This window comes from Crotalus tigris, unplaced genomic scaffold (genome assembly GCF_016545835.1).
Source record: "Crotalus tigris isolate CLP2741 ecotype Arizona unplaced genomic scaffold, ASM1654583v1 scf7180000018477.2129921, whole genome shotgun sequence".
NCBI lineage: Eukaryota > Metazoa > Chordata > Lepidosauria > Squamata > Viperidae > Crotalus > Crotalus tigris.
Window position 1 is genome coordinate 1,003,199 of NW_024097029.1, and position 26,708 is coordinate 1,029,906.

The 26,708-nt window shown below is 37.9% G+C and overlaps 1 protein-coding gene across 3 annotated transcripts in view; it reads right to left on the reverse strand.

The window, feature by feature from the left end:
* FIGN (fidgetin, microtubule severing factor) overlaps positions 1-26,708 on the reverse strand; it is a 147,632-nt gene that overhangs the window by 61,927 nt on the left and 58,997 nt on the right. For 2 of the 3 annotated variants that reach the window (XM_039352781.1, XM_039352783.1), the window contains one exon: positions 22,658-22,711. The exons of the other annotated variant lie outside the window; for it this stretch is intronic. In XM_039352781.1, coding sequence (XP_039208715.1) covers positions 22,658-22,711 — 54 coding nt within the window. The remainder of the gene's footprint in view (positions 1-22,657; positions 22,712-26,708) is intronic. 3 annotated transcript variants of the gene reach the window in all.

Below are 26,708 nucleotides of genomic sequence, written 5' to 3' on the forward strand. Positions count from 1 at the left end.
CCAACTGCCTAAGCCACGAGGCTAAAATGGCAATTTGAGGCTCTTGGCAACTCGCTGAGGCAAATTGGTTGGTCTCAAGAGTGAGAGGGTGTCAAGAAATTAATTTTCTTTTCAAATCAACAACGCAGGAATTGCGGAGGAGAGTAATTCACGGATCTGCCTAGCGCTCCGGAGGTCGCGAGGACCTGCGCGCTACAGCTGAGGATTAAGGACTCCTTTCCGATGAGGAGAGCTGAAAGGCTTCCTCTCCGGTAGAAAGACGGCGATCCGCAGACCTGCCGGTCGCTCCGGAGGGCCGCGGAATCCGCGCGTCTCAGCTGTTTGAATTTTTTTTTTTTTAACAAGAAGAGCAAGGCTGACGTTAAAGTGGGGGCCTTTTTTAGTGCGATCTGCACAGATACGCTCACCACACGGCTCAAACGAACAGGCTCGGTGCTTCAATCTAGTAACCGGAATCCTCCTGCTGAGCTCCCTGAGAATTCTCTGAATGACCAATTAAGGTATAAAATGGATTTTCTGACTATGTCTGGAGCTAAATTTTCTGCTGTTATCGGGCTACGAGACTAAGTCAAAACTGGAGTCACGCCCAGAGGAAGGGTGTGGCCAAAGTTTTGACCTAGTCTGTCGGGCGGGAAGACTGTCATAGAACCCATCCATTGGACTCTACAGCCATCCTGCTGGAGAAGAAAGGTTACTCATTTCACCTTTTCAGCCCACGGCATCCTCCTGATCTAAACTATACATACATGAAAAAATACATCCAAGTTCTTGTTGGGAGCCATCTATCTTGCAAGCTCTGTTGATTACTCCGAGAGAAAGACGACTATCAGGTTTTTGCTGCTACTTTTATTAACCGTGCAAAAAGGCATAGAAATCTGTAATTCCAGAAACATGCCATTTGAAAAGTATGTATACAATATAAAATATTAGCTGATGAAATAGTAGCTGGTCTACATTAGGAATTCCCAATAACTTCATTTTGGAGATACAAAGTCCAGGGAAGGTGTGAAGATTTCTATGTTTTATGCCTTTATGAAAAATAAAGTTTCATTTTATTGTTTCCATTTGTTCATTTGGGTTTTTGGGTGTTTGGATTTTTAGGGGAGATATGTACATTAAGGTTACACTAAAAGAAGGTGTGATGGCAAAAGGTTGAGAACATTTTGTCATCTATATTTTGAAAATACAGTGAGCTGCAAAAGTTGACTAAGTAATTTCCTCTGATCCCTACTGCAAAATTCATTTGTCAGTTTTCAATGTTCTTCTTTAGGACGTGCTCAACAATGTTCCCTAGATATTAAGGACAGAACTGTAGCTCATAGCAAAGTACTTACTTTAAATGCATAAATTTCAAATTTAACCCTTGGCCATTCCAGGTAAGACTAGAAAAAACTTGGTCTGAAATTCTGGCAAACCATTGCAGGTGAATATGAAGAATACCGAACTAATTGGATAAAAGATATAGAACTCTTTTCTTGACAAATCTCAGGAAGTTCTCAAAACTGTAAACATTTAGTGTTGCAATCAATCGGTCCATCAATCAATCAATCAATCAAATCCAGTACATTCTTCAGACTGTTGCTCTCTGTCTCTATTACAGGATATGATATCAGACAACATAGCTGGCATGCAAGAAAAATGTGTTCCGCAGATGTTCATGTGAGCAGTTGATTCTAGTAAAGCCCTTCCTGCTGGAACCATGTTTAAGGAAATGCAACCTAAAGGATCATAAAGAGGACCAAAGATTTGATGTTCACATCTGGTTTAGACAGATATTCTGTTAACTGAGGCAACTTCTTTCAGATTAAATTTTATTCAATGTATAAAAATTTAGCAATTGTTTGTCATAACAAAACATAATTAATTATACCATCAAAGCTTTTTAATTATTATATATATATACATTATATATTTTTAAAGTATCCACCTTTGGATACTTTAACAAAGCAAATGTCAATCAGCTTTGTGAAAACACAATATATGGAAGAGATAACGAAGGGTATTGCCCGTAATGGATAGCAGTCATTCTTCTGCCATAAAGCATTGTTAAGCTTTTACAATATAGATATAGCAGAAAAATGAAGGCAGGTTTGAAAGTAGAAAGAGCAAAAGCAATCCTGCAGAGTTATTATTTTAAATTGCAAGGCCAAAGGCTTGAAGGGTAAAGGTTTTTGTGATCTGAACTCCTAATTTCAAGTTGGGAAGGTGCAGCAACAGGTAAAAAGATAAAATAAAAAGAGTATTTTGTGCTATGTGGAATTCTGAATAGAGGCTATAAGAGAGGGGTTTGTTTGTTTTTTTACAATGGTTCCCCCAAAGTGAAAACACTGTTCAAGCTCATCCTATAGAAAAAGGCAATCTAGAAAGGATAAGAAGATGACTAGATAAACTATTTTATCAGGATTTTCTTCACATAGGCACTTGAAGAAAAATCCACCACATAGAGGTGGCATACTTGACTGAAGACCTGGAAGATAGGAAAGAATTGGGATCTTGCACTCTCCTTTGAACATGAAAACAATTCTTGTACTAAAAGAAGTGACATTGAATTTAAGCACATTTAACTTAGCAAAGGAGGACCCAATCTAAACTTCTAAATGTAACTTAGCCTTTCATTTTAGGAAAATGAAAAGGAAGTGAAGATCTGCTACCTATTTAGCTTCAGCTATTTGATATTTCTGGTATCACATTGGTACCATGTTAGGATAGTAAACTTTTTTATAGAGAATGTTCTAGAGGTTTTAAAATGTGGTTGTACCTTTTTAATAATGTAAACTATTTGGGGGAACTTTTGCCTTGAAAAGGCCGCATAGTCCATTTTAAACGCATATAAGTAAGAATGCCTCATTCTTATGAGAACATTTGCCCCTCCATATATAAACATATATACAGACCTCAAGAGAATTACTCAGGTAAGTGTGCATGTGATAGGACACTTGGCCAATCATCAATCAGGTGCTTGCTCAGACCATTTTTCTAGTCCAATATGGCTTTTGGGGACTGCATCTTCTTTGGATGCAAAAATCCAAAATTCAATCCCTTTATTACAGGATTCTATTTTAATAGAAGAAACAACTAAGTAATGGTGCAAGACTTTTATTGAGAAATAAAGGATTAATGACAAGCAGAATCTGATTTAGTAGGTGTATTTATGGAATTCTACAAAATATGAAGAATGATTGGTTATGTTGCTGAAAATTTTAAGCTACACCTTCATCCAGAATTGATTCTAATAATCAAAGCATACATACAACACTCAAATGTGAGGTGCACAATATCTCAGGACCAAGGATAAGAACCACTGTTCAAGACAGCTAAAGTGCAAATGATGTTAAATGCTTATGTGAACAGAAAATGTGAAACTGTTAATAAAAAGAATAGAGTGGTAACCGATCGACAGACAAGAAAGAATAGAGTGCTAGGCATACCTTCACCAACAGAATTACTCAAAACCATAGATTAGAAGACAAAGAGACCCAACTGTTATTATAATATCCTTTTTGTATAGATAACAGCCAGATGATCCGAAGGCATGGATAGTTTAATACGATAGGTTCATATCATATCCCTGTAGATCAGGGGATCCAACTTGTGGCCCACAAGCTGCACGCAACCCTGGACAGCTGGTAATGCAGCTCCACAAGATCATAATAAAAAATATTTTAAAAGGAAGTTTATTATTTTTATAGATTAACTGTATTATATATTTTATATGAGTCCCCAAATAATTTTTCTTCACTCGATAAAGCCCAGGCAAGCCAAATTGTTGGACACGGATGCTTTAAATCAATGGCCCCTAACCTTTTAAAGCCAGGGACTGGTTCCATGGGGAGAGGTATTTCCACAGACCAGAAGGTAGGTGTGTTTGTGTGTGAGTGTGTGTGTTTGTGTGTGTGTGTGTGGTTTTGCGCTTTGCCTGCATCCTGTGCGTGCGCAGGTGGGGCTTCTGTCACTTGTGTAGCCCGGTTCCTAGCAGGTCGTGGAATATAACGTAATTTAGTGGCTGAAAATTTATTATCAACATCAAATGTGAACTCCTAGTCTCATCAGTTCCTGAGAATGTGCTTGGAGGGAATGGTGGCATAGTAACATGGATGGATCAATGATCTGACTCTGCTGAAGGCAACTTGTTGTGTTCCTATGGCACTCTAATTATTGATCTGCTTACATTTTTTATATACCTCCAGGAAGGCTGAGATAACTGGCTCATCTGGATGGCAAGCATCCTAAATGAATTTTCCCTCCCCGTAATAAGGGCCAATAATTAAAATGTTAAAAACATCTACTGACATCAATTATTACAAGGATTTGAGATTTAATTCAGATATGTAAAATCAACTGCTGGAAATGGAATTATGTGCAATTTTGTCTAGCTCAAGCAAACCTATGCAAGCTATACACTTCAGTCTTGTCCAAATCAGGAGTAAAACTTTCTGAGAACAGAACTATGGAAAAAAAGTGCTTGCACAAGTATGATTTACTCAGGCCCCTTCAAGAATGCTCCACACCACAGAGAATGCGTAAAACAGATCTTTAAAAAATGCAGTTGTTGCCAAGTAAATAATTATCAATGAAGATACATAACTAGAGTTTTGAAAGCTTTGTTTAAAACATGGAATATGGGCAAACAAATCAAGATGTGGTAACAGGAGAGCTAAAGACATTGGCTTGCAAACAGATTTCATTTCACTTTGGCCAAAAATAGCACCCACTTTTTTCAACAGGAAAGGAATCAGTGCTCCGTAAAGAAATAGCACTGATAATACTAGCCTTTTCCTCTAGGCATTCTACAATGTTCCCTTTTTCCCAGAGGTCCTAAAAATATGAACTGTGGCTCCTGTATAGCAGTCCAGAAAATAATTGATCATTTGCCAGTGTCCTGTTGGTGAGTTACATACTCCTGGGACCCACTTTCAATTTCACACCATTTTGACTTTCTGGACAGCGTGGGTTAATTTCTGAGAGAAAAGACGTTACATACTTCAGCTGCTGCAACAATTGTAGTTTTATGTATCTTGTGTACATAGTGTTTGTCTATGAAAATTACAGGAACAAAAACCATAGAAATTAGTTTGGGTTTTATTGTAACAGGAAAAGACAAACAACCCCGGATTACTTTATGAAGGGAAGTCTTCCTTTCATCCACCAGATGGAAATCATGACATTTTTTTCAACAGATAATTGTTTGTTTTAAAAAAATGGAAATGGAGAAAGAATGAGGGAACAAAACATTTTAGAATACGTCTTCCATGGGAAGACCGGTGTGTTCAGAAAAGGTGTGGCAGTGACTTCTGAGTCTTACTCAACACATTTACAGTGCGTGTTAGAGAAAGACAGTGTTCTTCTAATTTCAGGGTGCATTTAAAATTCAAGGATGGGCAGTGTATTTATCTTTGTGGACAAAAAATAATGCAATAGAACAAAGAATTTCAGCTCTACAAATGTCCTTAAAAAGATGTTTGTATGTGAGATCTCAAACAATTAAATATAAATCTTTATTCCTAACTGGGAAAGTGTTCTATTTTTTTTTCTTTTTGCTGTATGTGTTTCCTAACTCTATGGGAGGCAGTATTTACTATTTCAAAAGGCTCAGACAGGAATGGGAACCTGTGAGAATACATATCCTCATCTGGTAATTTGGGGAAACCTAGAGGCACTCTCCCAATGTGAAAGAAGGGCAGACAAGAATGAAAGGACTCTTCAGACAATCTATATGCACACAATATGAGGCTTTCATTAACAAGGATATAGATTCAATAGACAACAAGCTGAATAATCACAAAGACGGAGAAAAAAACCTTATCCAAGCATTAATAATACCATTAGTATTCATTGGAATAACATTGATTTTAATGAATTTATTTCACAGCATTGTTGCTGCCCTATGTACTTTTTAAACTTTTCCATTATAGGTTTAACAGTCATTAAGATATAAGCTTTAACTTTTTTTTTCTTCCTTCCTTTATTCCTTTTTTTTTTTTTGAAGAAAAATAGCAGAGGGAAAACACTATGAGGAAAAAGATTAAGTATTTTATAATTATTTCAATTACAATCAAATCTGTTTTAATAAAATTAACATAGCAAAGAAGCTTAACAAATAAGAAGCATATATGCTTTAGAATTCTTACTCTAAAATGCATTTTTCCATCCTTTTTAGCAAATGTATGAAAACATTATTTACGTCAAAACTCTTATTACACCTATAATGGCATTTTAAAGATAACAATTGGAAATATATATTAACAATAAAAGAAAAATAGAATCATTTGCTATAAAATTCCCAGTACTCTAATAAAATAAATTAACATACAAAATAGGCAGCAATCTATACAAATAAATGCAGTTGTGTTCAAAAGTGCTCGTATAACTTTTTTTTTCAACATTTAAATTATCTGTGAATATCTTCCTTAAAACAAAAATAATTTTATTGAAACTAGTGTCATTCTAGCTTTCCACATGCTTAAGAAATCTCAAAAGTGTCCAGGACCTATCATTAGAAGGAACCAGATACTTAATATCCTGCAATGCCTAAAGGAAGGTAACAAAGAAAAAATCAGGAGTGTGAGCTAAACTTCTTTGCAATTAAAAAGAACAAAAGGGTGAGAGAAAATGGCAATATTCTTTTCATTCAACAGAGCTGAAAGAAAGTGTTTCAGAATAAACACAGCATGTTGATACCTTTTAAGAAAGTGGAAGTAAGTTAGTGTTATAGTAGCATCAACTTTCAACAGCATCAACATGCCCTTAAGCTTCTAGATTTAGTGGTTTTATGGACGGCTGAAACCATATTTGAAAAGTTGAGATCCTTCCTTCCTTCCTTCCTTCTTTCTTTCCTCTTTTTCTCCCAAGACTTGTAACATGTTGCAGAAAACAGTTTCCTGGCTGGAAACTTTTGCAACCTATTGCTTGTGCTAAATGGGATTTTCCAGTTTTGTGTAAACTAGTTGCGAAAGATGGGGGACACTTCTTGAAAGCTAATTTAGACTTAACACTGGAATATTCATTAAATAAGCAATAAAAAGTCAGTAGCATCTCTTGAGGCCAGAGGTACTCAAGTACCTGTCTTGAATGCCTCTAGTACTCAATTCCTGGAAAGACTAAAGCTGTGTGGTCCTTTAAACCTCAGGATGCATCACTTCTGTCTATCCTTCTAGAAATTCAGATATTGGCCCTTTCTATTTTGTCCTTTCTATAAGAGGGAACATCACAATGAGCCATTCCTGACAGATAATTCCCTTAGGGGATGCCTGTAGCAATTCTATCTTAATGGGCAAACTTTGGCATTGAACCAACTTGAGGATACCACGATAAGGCTACACTGTTCTAGACATAAATGTAATTCCTTCTTACATTTCACTATTTGTTTTTGTGTCATTTCAGATATGAAAGTGATGCAAAAGTACACAGCACTTTAAAAAAGAAAAAGAGGACTTGGAATTACAATATCACAAGGTTGCCTTATGAAAACCTATGCATCCTCCATGGCTATATTCTTATTTTCTGTGAAAAGTGGCAATAGAGCTTTCTCTGTGTTTTAGAGTAAAGTATCCCCCCCCCTTGTTCTCACAGCAGGTGGCAGCAACAAGCCAATCAATCACTGATGTAAAAGATAGGTAGAATCAGTTCTGATGAGAGAGGAGACACCACCAGGAAATCCTAAAGTTGTAAGCCTGATGGGGAAGTCAGAACCATTTTGGAAAACAGATCTTTTCTAAGAAGATTACACAGAAGTATCCACACCATCACCAGAAGTCAACTCCTCTGTTTGAGGAAGTCTATCTTTTATTTCCAAGTTTCTTATTCTCATTAATTTATAAGCATCTTCAGTTCTGGATTTATGTTCAGAAGTAGTAAACTTCTTATTGAAAAGAAACACTTTGTGCCTCTTCTGAACTGAGATCAGCTTCAGAAATAGTATACTCAACTCTTACTTGGTTAAATGCCACTTTTCTTTTCTGGCCTTGTATTCAGATAAACAAAGGATGCCCTATTTTCCAGCTCTGGAAGTAAGGAAACAGCCTTCAAACTTTATATTAAGTGATAATTTAGTGTTATGTTCAGGAGCAGAGATGAGTATCTTTCTTCTTCTCCTTTCAACATGCAGTGGGAAATAAATTTGTCTAAAATTAGCCTCATCTAGTATATACATATATTGCAAACCATAGTGGATTTTTTGATTGAAATATTATTCAAGTTATTCAATTCTATGTATACTTGATCACTAAAAAGTACCAGAGCAGGCAATATAGCTATCTGAATCTTTAGCTGTAAGTTAATTTTAGTATTAACTCTGATTTACCCATATGTTTATGTAGCAAGGGGTGTCAAAACAAACCTCTCATCTTATAGCTCTACATACTGTATTAACTGCCAATGTGCCTGTATCATGTACACATAACTATGAGCGTTTAAAAATCTGAAGAATTTTTGACCCTAACTATTTTAAATATATAAACTGCAAGCACTGGGGGCAGGTATATGGGCCTAGAAAGATGGAATTCCTTTACAAACAACACCTCTTCCAGTTATAACTGGTAAAGCTTAATTGGGAAAGAAAATCTAGAGAAGGGCCAAAGCTTATGGTCATGGAGGATACACTGGTTTGCATAAGGTCGGATAACATTGTTTTGTAAGAACAAAACGGATAGTTTTACAGTTGTCCCACAAAATCCAGGACACAAGAAAGATCATACGAGAGGTAAATTCAGTAAACTAATCAGTCTGCCTACGCTTTGCTGAACTGTTGCAAAGTCACAGAAGCCTCCATGTTGAAGAAATTAACTTAGACAGTAGCTACCTTGCTAGTAAATGGTCAGAATTGCCTGCCAAGTAAACTGAGGTCCCACCAAATCAAGTCAGCAGCTTCCAGCTGCATTTCAGTAATTCTGAGGAAGTCCCTGTCGTCAAGCAATTTCCTGGATGACTCTCCAAACTTGTCTGTTACAGCAAAGCTGCTTCCCTCTGTTCCCAGCTAGCATAAGAGTTATATAAAAACTGATGTCCAAATGTTGTCATTTTCTCTTTTCCTCCCCATTTTTGTCCTTTTGTGTTGGGTCTTTTTTCACTGTTATTTAAGTTCTCTTCCTGGCTGAAGAGTAGCATTTAAATTCTTTTCATAAAGACAGATTCTAAACTGCACGTGAATGCATTGTATGGACGGCAAAAGCGGCACCAAGGACAGAGGGAGCTTGTGATGTTTAGGGGAATAGAAAAATGAGATAGAACTATTGGGCAGAGGACGTTAGGGGATGCAAAAATAAATGGTGCAGACAGGATGGCCACTGTTCTTGTTGGTCTCCACTTGTATGATCTCTAAATACAATTTTTCGATGTGCAGTTTGGCATGTTTAGAATGGTGTAGTGGTACCTGCTGGTGCTTAAATGAAGAGGGTATGCCATGCTAGTAACACCTGAGTACCATTATGAGATACTGAGAAGGGACACCTTCCTAAAGATTGAATACATTAGCTCAGTATAATACAAAAGCACAGTTTACACTGTTTCCTAAAAACACTGTAATTGGCTTACCAAAGATCCTGGGAAAGTCCAGATAGAAAAGGTCAGCAGCAATGTATATTTGTACAATACTGAGGATGCATTATCTTCTCAGCTGGCATGGCATGGCATATAATTTTACACAACACGCTGTAGCAGCATGTGGTAACTAAGAAAGACAGTGATCACAGCTGTCTAAAATCTCCAGATCTATCACTTGCCATCTCTGTAAATGGCCTCTGGATGCACATCAGCACACATTTATGCGAGTTAGTTAAACTTCCCAGCAATATAGAGCAAATAATAAAGATATCTCAGACTGAAGATAAATAACAGTGCTGCATACACTTCAAAAATGATTGGAAGTACTGCTTCTGGCTTCAAACAAGTGCTTCCTATGAGAAGAAGTGCTTCTGGCTTAATATCATCTCTCTGCTATTCCTTAAAGCAGCTTTTCTTTTTCCAGATGTCAACATGAGTCAGAAAAGTCACTGATTTAAGAGGCAGATTAAAAACAGATTCCTTAAAGCAGCTGCAACTTTTTTTTTTACTTGCATGCAACCTTAGGGGGAAAAAAATAAGAGCTGCTTTAAGAAATTATATAGATTGTTCTTATTCTTTGCAACCCAAGATTCTCTGAACCTGTTAGTCTAAGTCAGGGGTAGGCAACCCAAAACACTTAAAGAGCCACTTGGACCCGTTTCCCACCAAAAACAAAACACTGGGAGCCGCAAAACCATTTTGATATCTAAAATGAAGATAACACTGCATATATCCTTTTTTACCTTTATTATAGGTGTGTGTGTTTGTGTGTGTGTGTGTATTTGTGTGTGTGTATGTATGTGTGTGTGTATATATATGTATATGTATGTATATATATGTGTGTGTGTGTATATATATATATATATATATATATATATATATATATATATACATACATACACATACATACACACACACACACACACACACACACACACACAGGTAAAAAAGGATATATGCAGTGTTATCTTCATTTTAGATGTCAAAAGGGTCTCTCTCTCTCTCTCTCTCTCTCTCTCTATCTGCCCTTGGTCTGCCACTCCTCTTCCCCCGCTCTCTTTCTTTCTCTCTCTCTCTCTCTTTCCTCTCTCTCTCTCTCTCTCTCTCTCTCTCTCTCCCTCTCTCTCTTTCTCTCTCCCTCTCTCTTTCTCCCCCCCCTCCTATCTGCTGCTGTTGTCCAACAAGATCAGGGGTAGGCAACCTCGTCTCTTTTATGACTCATGGACTTCAACTCCCAGAATTCCTGAGTCAGCCTACCTGGGCTAGCTAGCTCTTTCCTGCTTCCTGCTTCCTGCAGAGACGCAGCAAAGGGAAGAGCTCCGCCCAGTAAGCTTTTCAGCTCCTCGGAGAACACTGTGAGTGCACTCTCTTTTTTACACACACACACACACACACACAGAGAGAGAGAGAGAGAGAGAGAGAGAGAGAGAGAGAGAGAGAGAGAGAGAGAGAGAGAGAAGCAGGGAAGTGCAATTCCTCTCTCTGTCTCTCTCTGCAAAGGCAGAGGAGGCTGGGAGCCGCATGGGGAAGGCTCAAAGAGCCGCATGCGGCTCCGGAGCCGCAGGTTGCTGACCTGTGGTCTAAGTCTATAAATATTACAATTCTACAACGATGGAACAGAACGGGGTTAAGTTTGGCCAGGGTGGCAGAATATCTTAATGGACACTCTGCTCTGGGTTGTGTGGCTGGAAAAGAGGACGGAGAAGATGAAGTATGGAGCAGATGGCAACCCTCCAAGTCTCTGCCCAACTCTCTATTATCCAGGGAAACGCTAGAGACTTTTTCCAGATTTTTTTTTCTGCTCAACCCACAGCCAGATTCAGCTCAATTTCCAATTCAGTTTTCCTTTTGTTAGCCTTTTACACCATACCAAATTCAGTTTCATTTTATTCAGGCTTTAGAGAGTTATCCTGCTGATGAATGAAGTCCAAGATCTTTCATATAATTACTTTCATCATTCCATTGGTCTAGAACAGTGATGGCGAACCTTTTAGAGACCGAGTGGCCAAACTGCAACCCAAAACCCACTTATGCATCGTCGGGTGCTGAGTGGGTGTGGCCCATTGGGTGGGTGTGGCCCATTGGGTGGGCATGGCTGCAGTGGTAACGGCAGACTGGGGGGACTAAAAAGTTCAATCAATCAATTCCAACTTTGCAAGGTCTTTTTTTTCCCTCGAGAAGTTGAAATTGACTGATTGATTGAACCTTTTTTTTTTGTACATGGCGGCGGAGGCCTAAAATGAAAAGGTTTTATAAAACCCAGCTGAAGGCCTAGGACTGCGGCAATGGTGCACATGCCCACAGAGAGGGCTCTGATTGCTGCCTCTGGCACTTGTGCCATAGGTTCGCCACCACTGGTCTAGAAGGAATAACAGTAATGCTAGTAAGAGAGAAGGTGGGGCCATAGGTTATTAATTGTGCATCACAGGAAAAGTGGTTTGTGGAAAATCACCACTGAAAAAGACTTGAATTCAAAGGTAAACTCACTGGCAGAATGGATGCCTTCTTAGCAGATGGTATGAGTTCAATCCATGACATTTCAGGTTAAAAGCAAAATGACAGGAAGGACCCAAGACTTCAAGAGACCTAGCTACTATGGTCTGGTGTGTGACAATTTTCCCTTCTTTCTTTCCTTTTTTTTAAAAGATATTTTATTGTTTTTTTAATTTTTTTAAAAAAAGTACTCAGGACACACCGTGGTGTTTGGGTAATCAGACATTCAAAAGTAAAAACATAAATAAAGAACTCAACTTAATACATTCACTGTCCCCTCTCTATTTCCCTCAAATAACATAATACGTTTAAAATATTCCATTTCTAAATTAAATTTCTATTACTACTAAACCTGTTTTACAGTTTATCAGTTTACAATTACCATAATCAAATTTAACTTTAATCAACAAGTTATCAATTCAGGTATCCTTCCAGATGTATTCTAGTTCTTAATCTCTCTCATCCCTCCTTTTATCACCAATCTCATTTATTTCTTCTTCCACTACACAATAGCTATCTTAATTAAAAAATAATGTTAAACCTTAATTCATTTCATTACACAAACTTCAAATTTCATCCAATTGATTATCATACATTATCACATATATGTTATTGTACAAAAAGATCATCTAACTAATTTAAAACACTCCATTAATTATTAAAACCATCTCAATCTTAAAAAAAAAACATTTTTTTCAATTCCAATACGTAATTTTCATCAAAATAAATCTATTATTCCAAAAAGTACATTCTTAACCTATTTAAAATATCTGTTCTAAAAATCACCCTCATATATATATATTCTTGTTTCTAACTCTAAATCATAATCCTTAAAACAATCCATAAGTCCAACATTGCCTTTTAATCCATTACACAATTTTAAATTTATCTTTTCAGTCTAATTCTGGCTTTTTTTCTGTGCCAGGCAGGTTTCCATAAAGATGCTTCCCTTTCAGCCAGTAGATCTATTTTTGTTGCTTGCAGTAGCCTTTGAAAGGGTAGAAATCCCATCCTCTGCATTAGACATCTATTTCTCTCCTCCTTGAAGCATCGTTGCTTTGTAGTTTGAAATCTCAGTCTTTGCTTCTTCTGTTTCTCTAAGTTGCAGATGGAAGGTTTATAAGATAGAATAAGTTCCTCTTTTATCTCTGTTGATTCCTCTTCTAGTATGTTTGATTTATACCATAGTCCGGTGTAGCCTGGACATCCATTTGAACGTTTGAAGTGAAATTTCTGGATCTTAGTTCTGTAGTAAACGTTTTCATTGTAGCACATATTTCTGCAGTAGCCTCATAGATCTTTTCCAATATAAGTGTACAGTTTGTGACTGAGGTTTCTCCATTTTGATAGTGATTAAAAAGAGTCTCTTTTTTCTTTTTTGTGGAGGCTATATTTGATATAATTTAGGCAATATCCACCCCCACAGTTCCCACAGCTGCACAGCTTATCTTTTCTCTTCAAAATTATTTTGAAGGTCAGGTCTATTCCATCTTTAAACCAAGTAACCAGAAGTTACAGTATTAAATTTTCGCCACTGGATGTCCTCAGTAAATTAAAAAAGGTCTTTTCCAGACACCATTTCCTTTTTTCTATATTTTAAAGTATAATGTGAAAAAGAAATAATCTTCCAGCATAGGCTGATACTACAGTTCTTAGAAAGAGAGGAAAAGAAAAAAAAATTCTGTACTCCAAAAAATATAGAAGTAAAATATAGTCTTTAAAATTTTGTTCTATTTTTATAGAATGCCTTTCTTCCCAAAGAATGTAGAAGCTGCCTTTTCAAGCCAGGGAAATAATTCCAACAAGGCTCTTTCAGGTACCAAAAACAAAATAAAATAGAGAGAGTAGCAAAGAAAAATCTCACCCGGATTCACCACGGGGGCTCTTACAGCTTAGATGTTCTTTGACTTGCAGTTTGAAGCAGCAGGGTGATTGGCCATTTTACTGGTCTATCTTCTTCTCCATCGGCCCTCAGAGAATGGCTCGGACAGCTGAGGGAGCCGCCGCTCCTCAGCAGCCGAGCAGAGCCTCTTCGACAGAAGTCGCACCCTCCAGGGCAACTTTTGACCCGCATGAGGGTCTGCCGGTGGAGGGAAGGCTAGACGACAAGGAGATGAATCTCACCGTGCGACTAGAGATGCCACGAACCGGAACCGGAAGTCAGTTTTCCCTTCTTTCTAAGCAAGTTGAACAGCACGAAAATAAGAGGAAGACAGAAAAGAGGGGGCACAAGCTATCAAAACCTAGGTTTCAAAATTAGAACCAGATCAATGAAATGGGATCTGATTCAAAATGGAATTAGACCTGCATCTATTAATCTTCAAGCAGTAACACAGAGATTATACCATCGCTGCATGTAAGTTTTTTTAGGTCACGGTCATGTATAATACCATTGCTGCTCTTCCCATGCATTTTTAAAAGACACAATAGGATCTGCTGATGATGGCTAATTTAGCTCTGGATATAGCTAGATATATACAACACTTCTAGGAAGTGTGGGGCGGCCTGGGGAATGCTACTGCTTTAGGCAAGACAAAATCTCAATTTCAAATGCCTGGCTTAGGCAAAAAATGACAGCTACTTCAAAGTTATACTTTTATATGGTAGCAGACTACATATATTATCATTTTCTGAATGAATGCATTTCTCCTAAGAGAGATATCTCAGAGATATATAAAGTTAAAATAACTGGGATTTGATCATAATCTCTTATGTCTCATCTGCCCCTACTGAAGAATTTCTAAAGCACACATCTTTTTCAGCAACACAATAGCAATAGCACTTAAGGCTTATATACCCCTTCACAGTGCTTTACAGCCCTCTCTAAGCGGTTTACAGAGTCAGCATATTACCCCAACAATCTGGGCCTTCATTTTACCGACCTTGGAAGGATGGAAAGTGGAGTCAAACTTTGAGCGGGTGAGAATTGAACTGCTGATACAATATCAGTATTAGAGATAATGGGCTAGTAGCAGCGGTCAAAATATACCTTGAAATGGCAAGGATTAAATCTGGAAGCTGCTCCATGCATTGCCTGCCTTTGATTTAATTCACTCCTGGGCTCTAATAAATACTGCCACCTTTCTATATATTTCTGAAAAGTGCATACACACACACACACACACACACACACACACACGGCCCGTCTTAATTTGAGAGGAAAAACTCTCAAATTAATGGAGTCCCAGACTGAAGTTGGACTTTGTAGCTAGCAGGCCGTTTCAGTCTACTGGAGCTTTTTGCCCATGGAGCAACAGTTCATGGTTTGCCTCATCCATTTGGCCTCGTAGAGCCAGCTCATCTGCAGCATTCCCGCTTCCCCAGTTCCTATACACATAGGTTAGAGGAAATGTTGCTGATCATCAGCAAAACAGTGAAACTGCCTATACATAAAATGTTAAGGTAGAGTAATTTCTCATAGCTGTAGTAAGGGCAAACTGACAGGATCTTTTCAAAAACAGTCTGTGAAAGGACAGAATGCACAATTTTTAAAGCGGGATCGCCAGATAGGTGAGCCGTTATGCTTGAATGGATGTATGTGCACTTTGATAAAAGACTAAATACAGTAAGTCTGTCTCTGAATAAACATCTTAATCAGCAATTACAGAAACAGAAACAAAAGCCAGGCATTCTAAAACAGAGTAGTGGTATGTTAATGTGATAGCCATTCGTAATGCAGAACTGCTTCCTCATCACGGATTAACTATATTGACTGACCAAATACAGCTTTGTTCAGTAGGGCCAGGCAGAAGCTCTCTGGTGGGATCCAGCGGCATTACCTAGAATTCCAGAAATGGTCCATTTGCTTTTTATCTCAATATTCAAATATGGGAAAAAAATAAGCTCTACGGGTAGTCCTCAACTTACAACAGTCCATTTAGTGACCGTTCAAAGTTACAACAGCACTGAAAAAGTGACTTATGACCGTTTTTCACTCTTAATGACCACTGCAGCATCCCCATGGATACATGATCAAAATTCAGATGCTTGGCAACTGGCTCACATTTATGACAGATTGCAGTGTCCCAGGGTCATGTGATCCTCTTTTGCGACTTTCTGACAAGCAAAGTCAATGGGGAGGCCAGATTTACCATGATATTAACAACTGCAGCTAGATATTAACAATTGTAGCTAGAAAGGTCACAAAGAAGGCAAAATTCACAACAAATGCCTCGCTTAGCAACAGAAATTTTGAGTTCAATTGTGGTCATAAGTCGAGGGTTAGCTGTATTTCCCCATGGGAAAAACCACATTGGATTCTAGAGAATTTGACTCAGCAATACTTGAGTCATGCTCCTTATATTTTATTTTATTTTTAAAATTTATAAGCCGCCCCACTCCCGAAGGACTCTGGGCGGCTAACAATAAAAAACACATAAAACATAACAAACAAACAGTACAAAGACAGTCATCCAGGGGTCAGGTTTTATAAACCCCAGGCCTGCCGGAAAAGCCAGGTCTTAAGTAGCTTACGGAAGACCAACAGGGTGGGAGCGGTCCTAATCTCCGGGGGGAGCTGGTTCCAAAGCGTGGGCGCCATCACAGAGAAGGCCCTCCTCCACGGCCCCACCAAATGGCACTGCTTGGCCGACGGGGCCTGAAGGAGGCCCAGCCTGTGGGATCTAACCGGACGTAGGGAACTATGAGGTAGTAGGCTCATAGATAACTGGATTTGGGGTTTTTTTAAGTATCAGTAGCTTAATTATTTTGTGAAAAATATGCTAAAATTTGTCGCAGCAAATAATCTGACAGTGGAGAACTTCCTTGCAAAATTCATTCAGATGCATCTAAAGAATGTGAATAAAGGGAAAGACTGTAAGAAATCACCATGCCTCTTTTTAAATGAAATGTAGGATGTTAAGAATACATTTATTCAGTATCTAGTGTTTTTACGTAACCAGATCAATTAGCTAATACAGTCACCCAATTGCTCAGAAGACGAGATCAGACGGAATGTGAGAAGAATACAATTAAAAAATGTGAGCACTTTTCCAAAATAGTCTGAAGGAACCTATGAATATTTGCTACAACTTGAGGGCAAAACTTGTTGATCACCAAATCTAATAGCACTCTCTCCATTACGACAATTTTATTTCCACATTCAACTTTCTTTTGGTTGTTCACTTTTTGCTTCTGATACAAAGGCCTCGTGTCTTTCATAGCACACATAAATGGATCGGTCTGTGTGTGTGTGTGTAAACTTTTGGGGACACCCAAAACTGGAATGGGACATTGAACCCACTTAAATAAAAATCTTTCCATCTTTCCTCATGATCTGAGATTTGGATAATCATGCTAGGATTGTTTCTAAATAAATGGAATGTGGTTTCAAATAGTTGAAACGAACAGCTGTGATGCTTTAAGGGGAGGCAGTTTATTTTGTGGAGGTCTTCTTTTCTCTCCCTTTGTAAAATTACCACATCCTGCTGCCTCTGCCTTTGTTCACTATTAAGACTGTGTATTAAGATAATATACAGCTCCTTTATTTTCAGTTCAATGCCCAAAGTGTCCTAATACACTCAAAGAGAATGGCAACAATAATAAAAAAAAACATCTGCACATCTTTATTATTTGTTTCTCTGATCAGCTGGAAGGCATCAACTCCACAGCTTGGTGTCAGAAACAGACTGGAGGAGGATTGCGTGCAAAACAACCAGTCATTCACCTTTTTTCCCCCCTTCTCTTTGTTTTTTGTCTTCCTGGATACTGTTGGGAGTGAGAAAAGCAATTTGATGCATCAGGATGCTCCCTCCCTCCTTCCTACATCCAGAAACTTGGTCCATTGTACAGTTCGGAACTCTTTGTTGTCTTTGGCTGGGCAGACAACCGTGGGTGCAAAATAGGGTTTTTGTGTAGTGCTCAGCACTCTTTCCTCTACTTTGCACTCAGTTAATTAGCCTCTTTCCCTCATTTTGTCTTTGGGGGGAAAAGACTTTCAACCGATACTAACAGAAAAAAAAAAATGGGTTAAAAATACACTTATATTGTTGTGAACATCTGATCTTTCAGTTTTTTTGGCAATAAGCATAGCTTATATATTTGTCTTTAGTTGCTTCTATTGGAGCCCTTTTTAAAAAAAAAAGCAAAGAGAAAATTTGGAACTATGTGCTCTGTTGGCACCATTGTGTCATTTTGCTAATTCTTCATGATCTGTTGTCTCTTTCCATCTACCCATGGTTATATATTTATGTCACAAGGGGGTAAAAAAAAAAAAGGCAAAGTAGAGGGTCCAACATGCAAATGAAGCCCTACACAATAACCTTAAAAAAATATGGGGGGTTGATCACAGGGTTGTAGCCATCTTCACTTTTTTAAACCCCTTACTGTGGCTACCCCGATTCATGCCTTCCATTTGTCATTACAATTCTCGCTAGTTCGGGTTAATGCTACAGTTCAGACTGTGACATATAATCTCTTCTTTTCTTAATCAAGATCAGAATAGACAAAGTAATGAAAACTGCAATGTTGCTTTCCAAATTAATATAGTTCATCAGCTTTTGATTTTCTTGATATAGCATCTAGAGTATTTGGGTCACATATTCATTTAAAAAAAAAAATACCTAGCCTGCCAGAGCATGTCCTTATATTGATTTAAGGATTAAAGACCTCAATTTTATTTGGCGAAAATGTATTTTCTCATGCTAAACCTAAGACTAGAACACTATCCTCCTGATATGATGACTTAAGGAAATGTATAATGTTCAAAGGATGCCTAATAAAAAAATATTTTTTAAATTTGGGATTGAACCATGATATTTTGCATCATCAGGCAAGTAGCCACTCATGCTTTTCTTCCAAGCACTGGGTTGTTTTGGCACTTGAGGCAGAAAACGCAGAAGAATGTCCTCTCTTTGGCAATAAACATGCAACAATGAAATATTAAATAATTAACTATGTGTTATGGCTTTCCGACAATATACTGTTACCCCATTACAGCTTGGTAAGAAAATTTATTTTTTTACTAACTTAAAAAAATAAAATTTCAGAAAATATTGAATTTCAATTCTTTATATATTAGCATATTGTTATAGTAAATTTAAAACTTAATAAATTGGCCATCTTAATTCATCCTTCAAAACAATTTTGACAGTAAACCTCCTAGGAAAAATGTGCTTGTTTTGCTATCTTACCTCCCCCTTCAATAAAACTTTTCACTGGCTACGATTCTAGGGTAACGATTATTAAAATCACTCATGATACCTGAAGGCAACAGGTGTAAGTAAGGCTTCACCAACTTTTTCTTGCATGATGCTGTAATTGCTGCAGTTCTAGAATTCAGACTCATCATGTACCAAATGTTTTAACATTAACTTAACAGATTGTAGAGCCCCCTTGACCTCAACTGGAATACTCAGATCCAAGAGATGTTAGTCAGAACATATTAAAATGCAGGCGACACAGAATATTGAACATAATGCTAGTCAGGATGACTCTAGCATCCACCGTATCACCCATTTGAGTGCAATTAATTTGGGAAGTGAAGAACAATCACCTGGGCCATTCCAATCCCTACCACCAGAGAAAGCATGGCCTTAAACAGCCCTTCTGCTAATTTTTTTCCAACCGAATATGGCTGTGGAGATTGTAAATAACCTACATGAATGGACCCTGCAGACACATTTTATCGTAAATTCATGTAGACAAATTTATATTGCAGTGCCATCACCAGAGTCCAATTCCAAATTAAGTTTTGATTGGCACTTAATTTCTAGACTTCACATCCATTACTTGCCTACTGCAGAAGGAGAAAGAGGGTACCCTTTCATCCAGGGATATGCGTAAGCCTACCCAAGGGTCACGCTTCTCTTGGAATTTATTTTGGTGTGCTGATGCATTTTTTCTGTTTCAGAAATGTAGTATGGGAGGAACTCAGAGTACAGCACATGCCCCTTATCTCCAGGAGAGCCATTACACAGACAGAAAGTCTGAAGAATCAAAACAGCTACCTATGATACTAAGCATCATAAATGTAATAATTACCACAGTTGAATACAGATGGTTACCTCTATCGAGCAATGAAAACTTAGCTCTTCTTGGTAGGGTCCATGTTCACAGGTTGCATTAAGCCAGAGTATGTTTTCTGGCATACTATGAAACTACGGCTATCGTGGCATTACTTTAATAAGTTATTAGGAACGCGGGAAAATCCTATTGTTTCTGTTTTCCTAAGAGCAGATCCACAAAAATCCTTCCTTGTTCATGAAGCAGTGACTGATCAATTTCAATCTTCCCACCTATACAATAGCTCTCGACTTATGATTTCAATGGAGCCCAAAATTTGTTGAGCGGTAAACATTTGTTAGGGTGAATTTTGCCTCATTTTACAACCTTACTTGCCACTTAAGTGAATCACTAAGTTGTTAAGTTAGTAACTTAAGTTAAGTTAGTAACACAGTTGTTAAGTGAATTTGGTTTCCCCAATGATTTTCCTTGTCAGAAGGTCGCAAAAGGGGATCACATGACCTTAACGATGAGCCAGTTGCCAAGCATCTGAATTTTTGTTCATGTGACCATGGGGATGCTGCAGTGGTCATAAGTTTGAAACACGGTCACAAGTTACTTTTTTTCAATGTCGTTGTAACGGTCACTAAATGAACTGTTGTAAGTCGAGGGCTACCTGTACTTCTGCAAAACATGACAGGGCTTATACTGGGAGTATTTTAATACTCCCAATATTTTAAGTGGGGGTGGTTTCCCCTGTAGGAATCTGACTTCCTGAGTTTTACAATTTAGCAAGGAAATTTTTGAGTGGTCAATTAAATTGAATTAAATTATCTCTAATTAACTTTTAAACTAAGCAATTTCAGCTACTAGAAAAAATCCCCCCTAATGGAAAGGAACTATACCTGCCCAGGAGCCAAAAGTTGTAGATGTCTCTGCATGGCCAGATCAGTCAAGACTAAAGGATCATGGTCCAAGACGGGGCGTGGCAACTTTGGCTGACTGATCTGATTGGCCAGGAATACAGTCTCAACCCACTGCGTGGATTATCCATCTCCAGTGCTGGAGAATGATTGGTTTTCTGATGCAAAAAAGGTTGAAGATACTCAGTACTACTGACATACCTAAGCTTTCCTACTCAGCAATGGAAAGAATTGATATCAAGGAATCTTCTGTTACAGCAGAAGCCAAATCAATGCATCACTCCACCAAGAAGCATTCACGGACAAGTACTGCACTGCTAGTGTAAGCGTGATCATAGGCTTTGTGCAACTTGGCACCCTCCAGATGTGCTGCACTGCAGCTCACATTATTCCTAACCAACACACTTGTTGAAACTGCTGACTGAACTGATAAGGAATTGCAGTTACCGTAAATGCCGGCGTATAAGGCGACTTCCGCGAGCGCTGAAATCGGCGCCAAAGACGGGGGTCGTCTTATACGCCGAGTCGTCTTATACACCGGAAATACTGGTAGTTTCCGGCGTATAAGACGACGTTCTAGGAATGCGGTCCGGCTATAAAGACGGGGGTCGTCTTAGACGCCGGGTCGCCTTGTACGCCGGCATTTACGGTAAATATCTGGAATATGAAGATCTGAGGAAGATTGCATTGATCACCAGCTTAACTTCAGGGATGATTTATTCACTGGGAATGTAAGCTTCAAAATTGTGTCCCAGTTTAGAAGAGCAGATTAAAAACAATCAAACAAAGCCAATATTCTGGTAGGCACTGCTCATGGGGGTTTCCCTTGTAGGCTTTAGCAAATGATAACTTACATGCATTAGAAACACCCCACCCCATGTTAATTACCCTCATTGGCCTTTCATGCATCCCAGCAGCAGTGGAATCACAATACAACACAACAAAAACTAATTCATGTATGAAAAAAAAATGTAATACGGGAAGACATACTTCAGAAAAAGATGAATTTGTAAATTTGCTCGTAAATGATAGTCAGCCACCTCCTAATAAAAGTATTACATCCCTGCCCCTTTGGGGTTTTATCTATTGGATTAACGTAGCTTCAATGATTTTTATATCATAAAATACATATTGCTATCTAAAAGTAACACTATCCTCCTGGCAATATTTTCCTCCCAAGTACTTAATGTTTATACAATATTGTTCTGAGTAGGTTATGGGATTAGTAAAATGACTATTATAAATAATAATCTCTTCCAAGGAGAAGCTAATATGCTAATGACAATTTAAGATTCCCACTGTGACTTAAACTCTAATTGTTCCATCAGCTCTAAACCTAACCCAAACTCATTGCCCTGCTTCTCAGGCAGAAGAAGTACTCCCCAAATTCTTAAGAGGGAAATGTCAGCCCTCCTCCCACTCATGCAAGTACATATTTACACAATTCTTTATTCTTCTCTGATATTTATATTAGACCAAATTGGTCAATTCTGTACACCTTAGATGTATTTCCTTTGCAGGATTTCCTTCCCACCCTCTCCCCCACCTAATATTCCAATCTTTTCTGAAGTGACTTCCTACTGCTTTTTCCCCCTCCTGTAATATCCATGCCATATTTACCCCAAAGACCTTTTCACATTACATGAAACTGAACAAATATTAAAAAAAATGATATCATGAGAAAATGCATAGAAGCTCTGCATAATAACCACAATCCTAAGAATAGTGACAGTGATTGCAATGGGAGAGATATAAGTATGTACCTCTTTCGTTGCCCCATAACCCGCTCTGTAAGAGATAGATTTCTTCCAGAGTTGCTGAAAGGATAAGAGCACTGGTCAAGTTTACAGAAAATTGATTTCCAGCTTGCAAATAACAATGACAAGTTCATTCAAAAATTGCAGAGCTCATACTGGCTTTGGCTGAAGCTATACAAATGCATATGGATTTTCATATCTTTTTACTGTAGTACAGATGCTTAATATTTGTGCTAGCCAAAATGCACGGGAAAGAGTTTAAGGATGATCATTTTTACCACCTTTGGTTTCTTATTTCCAATTATATTGCTTTTATCCATGGAACTGGCACTATGTTTTTTTTTAATAAAGATTTAATAATAAACCGAATTGTTCCTTTGGTGAACAGTCTCCAGAAAGCCCATAAGCTAACTTGTTTTTAATGGTTCAAGAAAAAAAAAAACACAACCATCTTTGCTGTTAATTTTTCCATTAAAATAATTGAATATTAGAAGTTAAACAATGCTTCACCCTGGTAATATATGTCCAATATGTATCAATGATAATCTAAGCATTCACAACACAGATGGAAAGCAAATATATTAAATAAATACTGAAAAATAATCTGGATAATGTCAGCATGCAATAGTAACCTAAGGGGAAAAAATCACTGCAGAAAACGATTTAATTATTAAAATGAAGTCAGGTTTACTGACAGGCTGGGTAACTTGCATTCGGAGAACTTCCTTTTTTTAACTCTTTATTTTTATTTATTGTGACTAGCTCTCTTTCTGCAGAAGGCATCTATAGTACTTCACTATTTCAGTGAAGTACTATAGTGATACAGGCAGTCCTCACTTACTGACCACTCATTCAGCAACCATTCGAAGACACAACAGCACTGAATAATGAAACTTACATCCTGTTGTCAAAGCTGCAGTTGCCACAGCATCCCTAATTGTCATTTGTGACTTTCACACTTGGCAACGATTGCAGCCAGAACTAAGATCATAAGCCAGTGCCATCATGTGATGTTTCACTTCTTTATGACATCATTTAGCAATGGAGCCACTAGTCCCCATTGTGGTCAGTAAGTAAGGACCTATCTGTACTTAGAAAAGGATGGAACTCCTCTCTATATTTTTTTGATATATACTACTTGCAGTTCAAGTATAACATTGTAAATAAGTTGGGGAGAAAATAGAGAGAAGACCATCAGTAAGTATAGGAATAAGAATGGCCATTCTTTTACTAGAATCTTAACCCGAAGAGTTTTGGCAAGGAAGCAAAGCCAAGCTGCATTGAAATACATTATGAACAGAAAGTAAAATTCATACTTCATCCTCAAGAGAAAAAAAATGCAGTGCTTTCTTGGTGTATCTAAATCCAATAGCAAATGGGAGAAGGACAATACAAAAACCAAATTCTTTTGTGAAACAATTTTAACTAAACCTCTCACTTGCAAAAGTCTGACTTTTGCTACATTTGATACCATTTAACAGGTAACATAAACAATTACTAGCAGATTTCCAATTTAAACATGAGTTTATTTTGCAGGGTTCATAAAAAAGAAAGTTTTTCGCTGGAAAAGAACTGGCAAACATTTAGGGTGTAACAGGACACGTTACAGGTAGTCCTCGGCTTATGACAATTGAGGCTAGAATTTCAGTCACTAAGTGATGCAGACATTAAGCGAATCATCACGTGACTGGACCACAATTTATAACTATTTTTACCACCATTGTTAAGCCAATCATGTGCTTGTGAAGTTAATTCCCATGGTCGTTTAAGTGAATCCAGCTCCCTTTGCTTGTTGGAAGCCAAACTGGAAAGGTCACAAATGGCAACCATTGTGATTGCAACCATTGTGAAGGTGAGCTGGTTGTCAAACGCCCATATTCAGATCATGTGACTGTGGAGGCTGTATGAAGATTGTAATTTTGAGAACAGGTTGGAAGTCCTTTCTGAGGCCATCAAACTGAGTGCCACCTGTATTAATTTCCATGTCAATGTTTCCCAATCTCAGTAATTTTAAGTTGTGTGGACTTCAACAAAAAGCTGGGGAATTCTGGGAACTGAAGTCCACACATCTTAAAGATGCTAAGGTTTAAAAAGTGATGCAATATCTTAAACAAACACATACCTTTTTTGGGTTTTACAAAATATGTGATCTACACACTGGAAGACTATAGCTTTTTTAAAAAAGAGAAAGACAAATACTGGTATATCAACAACCAACACTATCTGAAGTATATTGTGGCTGAATGAGCAAAATGAGATGATTAATCCAAGAAAGTATAGGTATGGCATTGTTTTATCACATCATTTCATTAATAAACTATTACTGTTACAACAGCAAATGTAAGAGCATTGGGAGTCTACAGTATAGTTGCAGTGCTACACATGGGAAATGTGTGCTGTTGTGGGGTTTGTTTGTTTTACTTATTATGTTTTTAATTAATATTATTGTGAGCTACCTAGGATTACTTTGCATATAAGATAAGCAATCATATAACTCTTTAAATTTTATGCAAGGCATTTTATTTTGAGGCAATTTTAGGCACAATGTTATGCTGAACCAAATTTCTAGCATATAAAACTCAGGATGGAGCAGCGCCTGAAATAGGATATATAGGTAGTCTTTGCTTATCAATTGCCTCTTCAGCCAATGTTCAAAGTTATGAGCCCACTGGAAAAGGGGATTTATCCTTAAAACATGTGGCTATTGTAAAAATCCCGGAAGTCACTGATTGCAATTTGGGTGCTTGGCAAACAATGCACATTTACAATGGCCATGGAATCCTGAGATCATGTGATTGCCCTATGTGACCTTCATAGTCAACCTTCCAAGAAACTGGGAAGTTGCAAGTCATGGTCACATGACACTATGCTGCACAACCTCTAGTGATTTCATTAATGGCCACAGCCAGAACTGACATCATAAATCAGAGATTTTGCAATCTGAGGGGCAAGCAAGAGTCCATACCTAGAATACTTCTACTGACAGCCACATTTCTCTGGTGTTTGCATCCTACTGTTGTCCACTGACCAGATTGCAAATAGCTCCACTCTTTGGAGTGGTCAATACACTAATCAGGCTAGTGATGATTGATGATGCCCTGATCTCAGAAAGTCCAAGTGTTTCCCCCTTTCAACTTAGACCTGGAGGTAGGACATGTATCAGTTTGCATTGTATCTGACTAGCTAACTCTTCTTATAATTGTACATGTGCACTCTGCAAGCAAAGATAAAGGAATCCCACAGGTACAAATGTTGTAGATGGAGAGAAGGCAAAATTTTTCACCCAGAATCAGATTCTGGCAGCCTGTTTCATCTCCCCATTTGTTTCTGGCTCAGCACCCATTCTGAATAGTTAAAGAGGTTTAGAATAAAACGGATCAGTCCTCTGATAAACTAAATAATATTTCACTTAGTGGTTCATTATATATAAAATTATGTAAACCAGCAAGAATTTATGGATCTATTGTCATCCAGGCACTGCTACTTATTCCATGTATGGACTGCTGCAGGGTCTATTTTTCACTAAGCTATTGGAATCAATGGTAAGAAAGGACTCATTAGAATTTAAACGCCACTAAATCAGATACCTAGAACAAGATATAAACTACATTGTCTTGGTTGCGCACAGCCCAGGTGGCTGAACAGCATGAATTTATGCCAGAGAAGGCCAGCTGTCAAAAAATTGGCTAAACGTCCTTCTGTTTCAGACATTAGCTTATAAAGAAATTAAGAATTTAGTTAAACTAATTCACTTTTAGACGAGCTTGCCATCATAAGGCTGACAGTATTCCAGTAGCTCAATAGTCAGACACAGAGACTGTCAATGATCCTGCAAGCAATTAACTTTCTTCCAGCTCCTCAAAGCTGCATTATGTAGAAAGGGAGATGAAATCTTACCCGGGCTTTTCAGGATATGCCAAAACACAATGATGCCACGTGTTATAAGCTTTATCTGATTGCCAAAAATGATAATGGGACAATTGGATGAGCGGACGAGTGGCTGGGTGGGCCGGTTGAACAAGGCAGGGCACAATCAGCCAAATAATTTTGCATTTTG